The following is a 6,475-nucleotide window of genomic DNA, read 5'->3' on the forward strand; positions in this document are numbered from 1 at the left end:
TGTTTTGTACTGCCTTGTGATGTTTTGTACTGCCTTGCGATGTTTTGTACTGCCTTTTAATGTTTTGTGCTGCCTTGTGATGGTTTGTGCTGCCTTGTGATGTTTTGTGCTGCCTTGTGATGGTTTGTGCTGCCTTGTGATGTTTTGTACTGCCTTGTGATGTTTTGTACTGCCTTGTGATGTTTTGTACTGCCTTGTGATGTTTTGTGTTGCCTTTTGATGTTTTGTACTGCCTTGTGATGTTTTGTACTGCCTTGCGATGTTTTGTACTGCCTTGTGATGTTTTGTGTTGCCTTGTGATGTTTTGTGCTGCCTTGTGATGTTTTGTGTTGCCTTGTGATGTTTTGTACTGCCTTGTGATGTTTTGTACTGCCTTGTGATGTTTTGTGTTGCCTTGTGATGTTTTGTACTGCCTTGTGATGTTTTGTACTGCCTTGTGATGTTTTATGCTGCCTTGCGATGTTTTGTGCTGCCTTGAGATGTTTTGTGCTGCCTTGTGATGTTTTGTGCTGCATTGAGATGTTTTGTGCTGCCTTGAGATGTTTTGTGCTGCCTTGTGATGCTGTGTGTTGCCTTTTGATCCTTTTGACGGACTTGTGATGCGTTGTGCTTCGTTGTGTTCCATCCGTATGAACTTACGAAAGGATGTGCCTTTGTGCGTGAAAACCGAGCGTGATTCGATCGAGAGATTATAGCTGTGTCGGAGAGGATGGCCTAGAGAGCGTATTATTAAAGGCACAGTAAGCCTCCCGTAAACCATCACAGATACGGTCAGGCTTTTACACACACTACAAACACCCTTTCATTTAAACACTCACCGATTGAGAACATCCTAGGTGCCCTCCGTAAAGAGCGAACAATTTTCAAAGAATTTATTTTTGCGTGGTTTATCTTACCCCTGAGCCATCGTGAACCCGTGTGATCCAGTTTCCCTTTTTCACAATGTAGTCGTCAGTTAGTCATTTGAATGCGACTCGATGTGAGCTTATCTACAATAGCACGTTTTTATACACGAAACAAACGGCTGTGGTTCACAAGAACTCTAGCGATGGCTTTTGACTGTTGAGAGGAACGGCGATATGCCGCATAAACCGTCGTCTGCTACGACCCTTGCGTGACCCTGCTTCCGGGCTTTTCTTTTTTCAAACTTTCACAACTTCGAATTGCACTGATCTTGTCTTGATGAAAAAAGAATTCTTATATGTTTGTGTAACAAGCTGTCAATTTATTATTTAGATTTTAAAAGTTAGGTCTAGCGCAAAAACGCACCACGGTCCAAAAACATTCTGATAATCATCGATCCACGGCTATGGCCAGTTTAAGGGAAGTAACTCATTTTTGACCTGAGTTCAGGATGGGTCCAAAAAGTGTTCGAGACAATCTGCAAAATTAATTCTTGAAAAATTGCTCGCTTTTTACGTAGGGCACCTAGGATGTTCCCGTTTGGTGAGCGTTCAAATGGGAGGGTGTTTGTACTGTGTGTAAAAGCCTGACAGTATCTGTGATGGTTTACGGGAGGCTTACTGTCCTGGCGTGATTTCCGGGATATTCATAACAGCCGTCCAGCACCAAAACGAGGCGCCATTGTTGTAAAGGGCCAAGTCCACGAAAATAAATTCTTTGAAAATTTCTCACACTCGACAGAAAGCAGCCAGGATGTTCCCGTTCGGTGAGCGTTTAAATGGAAGTATGCTTGTACTGTATGTAGACGCTCGGGGAGCTCTGTGATGGTTTACGGGAGGCTTACTGTGCCTTTAAAGAATAACATCCGATGTTTATCTTTTCGTGGTCGTGCATTCAACTCAGATTTTGACACCGATTGCTGGAGAACATTGCGCAGAAAATTATATTAATTTTGTCACCTTTCATAGCTGAATAGGGTATAAAACGCAGGTCATTTCGGGCTAACATTGCAACAGACCAACGGGCCAAAGTCTCAAAGAACTCGTATGTTGGAAGAACAGTCTAGACGACCATGGTATGTATAAATGTAGTTTACTTGTTGTTCTTGTTGTCGTCGGACGTCGTCTTTGTCGTCCGTTGACGTTGCTGTTGATGTCATCGTTGACGTTGCTGTTGATGTCATCGTTGACGTTGCTGTTGATGTCATCGTTGACGTTGCTGTTGATGTCATCGTTGACGTTGCTGTTGATGTCATCGTTGACGTTGCTGTTGATGTCATCGTTGACGTTGCTGTTGATGTCATCGTTGACGTTGCTGTTGATGTCATCGTTGACGTTGCTGTTGATGACATCGTTGACATTGCTGTTGATGTCATCGTTGACGTTGCTGTTGATGTCATCGTTGACGTTGCTGTTGATGTCATCGTTGACGTTGCTGTTGATGTCATCGTTGATGCTGCTGTTGCACAGCTCTTATTTCATCGTCCTTTGTTTGTACACTCTCTCTTTGATTTCCTTGTTATTATGGAAGTCTGTATTCGCGCAGTATTTCGTGTTCGCCATTGGGTCTCTGTGTTTGTTAGTCTGGCTGGCACCCTTCCTCTTTCTACATCTTTTTTTTTCCAAACAATTTTATTCAAATAAATAACAACAATTAACAATATCTCATACAATGAATAAAATACAACTTATCGAGTACAACAAGCTAACTTTTTTTAACGTTTTGTTCTTCGAACACTCACACAAAAATGCTTCTTATCTGTAACTGCCTATTAAAAATACTTTCCAACGGTAAAAACGAATTTGTTTTTTATATACACTAACGCACATAATTCCGATTAAGATAATGTGGTTCAATTTATACATAGTTGCCTTTTTCACCACTACAAAATGCATACCAAATAAAACATCACTAACTTTCAAAACAATCTTAATTTCTAAAGTACGAAAAATAAATTCTTCAATAAACTTCCAGAATTTGTATACAACCGGGCATTCAAAAAAGAAGTGTTCAATGAAATCAGTTACATCACAACAGTAATTACATTTATTAGTTTCCGTTACTTTCATTTTACACAGGAGAATGTTGGTCGGATAAATGTTGTGCATAATTTTCCAGTGTAAAACTCTTAACCTAGTCTCTTGTGTTGACTGATAGGCAACTATCCAAGATCGTTCATCAATTTCTACATTAAACTTTCTCTTCCAAAATCCTCCGGAACATGGTACATCTGTTTTCATATTATATATATATATATATGAAGTCTTATATCGCGCGCGTATCTCCAGACTCGGACTCAAGGCGCAGGGATCTATTTATGCCGTGTGAGATGGGATTTTTTACACAATACATCACGCATTCACATCGACCAGCAGATCGCAGCCATTTTGGCGCATATCCTACTTTTCACGGCCTATTATTCCAAGTCGCACGGGTATTTTGGTGGACATTTTTTTATCTATGCCTATACAATTTTGCCAGGAAAGACCCTTTTGTCAATCGTGGGATCTTTAACGTGCACACCCCAATGTAGTGTACACGAAAGGACTTCGGTTTTTCGTCTCATCCGAAAGACTAGCACTTGAACCCACCACCTAGGTTAGGAAAGGGGGGAGAAAATTGCTAACGCCCTGACCCAGGGTCGAACTCGCAACCTCTCGCTTCCGAGCGCAAGTGCGTTACCACTCGGCCACCCAGTCCTTATATATTAATAATCTCTTATATATTCATAATCTCTTTCCTATATTCTCTGGCACTTAACACATTTTTGCTGTTAAACAGTGGTAAGGTAATACAAACATCATCAGTCATATTTACAACATTTTTCCTCATAAATAATGACACAGCAGCTTTTACAACATTACATTCAAGAATTCGGTTTGGCGAATATCCAATCAAATCACATATATCTTGATATGATAATATGTCTCCCGAACGTACAATGTCAGTTAATACCAATACACCTCGTTGTATCCAACTTTCAAAAAATAAAACTTTGCCACTATACGTTATGCATGCATTATTCCATAATAAAGTCGGCCCGACTGTCCCAGGGTTATTATCCAGCCAATATTTTAATACTGCTTTCCAAAAGTGTGATTTCACTAGGTCTAACCCTTTAAATCTTGCACTGTTTACATTCGATAAGAAACATTCAAAATGCTTTCCAAAACGCAAATACATCATCTTTGGAGTGAAACTCCAATTATCATTTTCATTTGATGTAGTCAGTTGTAAAACCCATTGTAATAAAAAATTTGCATTTGCCTAATATTGATCATTTTTAAACCACCTTTTTCAATTTCAAAACATAAAACGCTTTTTTTCACCTTTTCAAGGGCCTTCCGATTACAATCTCTTTTTCGCCACAAAAATCTAAACAATAAGGTATTGACTTCATTCAAAACACAGTCAGGTAATACAAACGTTTGCATAATATACACAAATTGTGAAATTAAAAACGTTTTCACAATACATATTTTCCCTATAATGCTCAAATTTCGCTTCTCCCATGCACAAACCAATCGCTTAATATTTCTTATTCTTCCAGTCCAGTTATCTTCTACACCCAAAATCTTCAACTTTTTCTTCCAAACAAAATTATAAAATGTTTTATCACAATGTTTCCTACTACCCAACCACATCGCCTCAGACTTTCTCTTATATGTATCCTTAAGCCTGAAAAGCTAGAAAAGTCATTCATTATTTCAAGTGCATAATACATATCAATCTCATCCTTTAAAAAAAAGGGTGATATCGTCTGCATACAGAGCAATTTTAATAACGGTTGCAATATCAACATTATTCCATAACGAAATTCCTTTAATACGTCTACACTGTCTTATTTTTGATGCCAGCATTTCAATGGCCAGTACAAAGGCCAAACATGAAAACGGGCATCCTTGACGAATCCCGGCTTTCACATCAAAAAATCATACAACCACCCACAATACTGCACTGAGCTAACCGTGTCGTTCATTAACACAGTCACCCATTGAACAAACTCTGGCCCAAACCCGAATTTTTGAAAGGCTTTAATAATAAACTCTTTTGAAATACTATCGTACGCTTGAACACAGTCAATTGCGACCAACAGACCAGGTTGATTTAACTCGTGTGACTGTTCGATTACATCATCAATTAACCTTAATATTGTAGATACTTTTCTGCCTTTAACATAACCGACTTGATCTTTTTGAACAATATCACCAATAACGCTTCCTAACCTTTTTGCCAAACACTTGGCTATCAGTTTATAATCGCTGTTTGTAAGGGAGATGGGTCTCCAGTTCTTTAATTCATTTTTAGGCAAATCCTTTCCCTTGTGTATTAGGGTAATGGCAGCTTTGCGCTGCGTGGAAGACAATTTTCCATCGTCAAAACTTGCATTAAAAGACGCAATTAACAATGTTCTGATGCGGGTCCAAAACACTTTCAAAAATTCTACAGTAATACCATCAACCCCAGGGGCCGACCCAGATTTCATTTGTTTAAGTGCAGCGAGAGCTTCGTTTTCAGTTCTTCTTCTTCTGCGTTCGACGGTTTCATTTGTCGTAGTAAGCGTAGACATCCGGTCTGCTCCCCGCCTAATGGCCGATGTCTTCCGTCTTCGGGGGACTACGTGGGTTTAAATTTGGAGTGGTCCTTCTCCTAGAGGAGTTTCCTTGCAGGGATAGTGAGCCTCCTCTGCCCTCGTTTTAATTTTGGAGTGATCTTCTCCTAGGACAGCTGCCTTCCAGGGTTGACGAGCCTGTCCTGCCCGGCTATTTAAACCATAGTTGGGGGTTGGTTCGTGGGCACCAGGGCGTATCCACACGCCGGTGGGCCTGCATGCCACACGTCTGGGGGCCAACCTCCTCCGAGTCCTTGTAGTTCAGCCTGGGGCCTTTCGGTACCTAGTTCACGCCTGTCGTCACGATGGAGGCACTACAAAGGGCTTGCTGTGGAGAGGTTATGTACTGGCAGGAGAGACTGACGCAAGCTGCTCTCTTTTCGCGTTGTCCTGAAAAGGACAGTGCTAGCCAGCGGTGAGGGCTGAAAGCGAGAGGTGACAAGCACAAAACACTTCGCCAACACACTAGACACATCACACAACCATTTGACAGGCTTTTCAGTTATTAACCCTTCACACTCATTTCTCTGAAAATCTGAAATCTGTAATGTTGTCACATCAGATAAAAACTGATCCACCTTCTCGTCCATGTTTTCAACGTTTACTTTTTTTCTGTACAAATCTGCATTGTACAGTTCACTGTACTTTTTTTGCGCGTTCAAGATTTCACGCTGGTCAGTTATTACTTCCCCAGATTCACACTGTATACTGTCCATTATCTTCGCATTTGCTCTGGCTTTTTCAAGGTTGAGAAAATACTTTGTGTTCTTTTCTCCCTGTTCTACCCACTTCGCACGGGCGCGTACTTGGGCTGCGCGAGCTTTACACTGCTCAACTAATTCTATTTTTAACTTAAGGTTCTCATGCTCGCATTGCATTCCACAGTTATCTGGGTCATTCGCTAACCTTGCATCCAAATCATTTAATTCAGCATACAACAAAACAATACCGTTTCTTCTT

At 40.5% G+C, this 6,475-nt stretch overlaps 1 protein-coding gene across 1 annotated transcript in view; it reads left to right on the forward strand.

Annotated features, from left to right (window-relative positions):
• The first annotated feature begins 1,820 nt into the window (after positions 1-1,820).
• LOC138951076 (uncharacterized) overlaps positions 1,821-6,475 on the forward strand; it is a 26,560-nt gene continuing 21,905 nt past the window's right edge. The window contains exon 1 of the mRNA XM_070322740.1: positions 1,821-1,978. Coding sequence (XP_070178841.1) covers positions 1,976-1,978 — 3 coding nt within the window. The 5' untranslated portion in view covers positions 1,821-1,975. The remainder of the gene's footprint in view (positions 1,979-6,475) is intronic.

This window comes from Littorina saxatilis, linkage group LG16 (genome assembly GCF_037325665.1).
Source record: "Littorina saxatilis isolate snail1 linkage group LG16, US_GU_Lsax_2.0, whole genome shotgun sequence".
NCBI lineage: Eukaryota > Metazoa > Mollusca > Gastropoda > Littorinimorpha > Littorinidae > Littorina > Littorina saxatilis.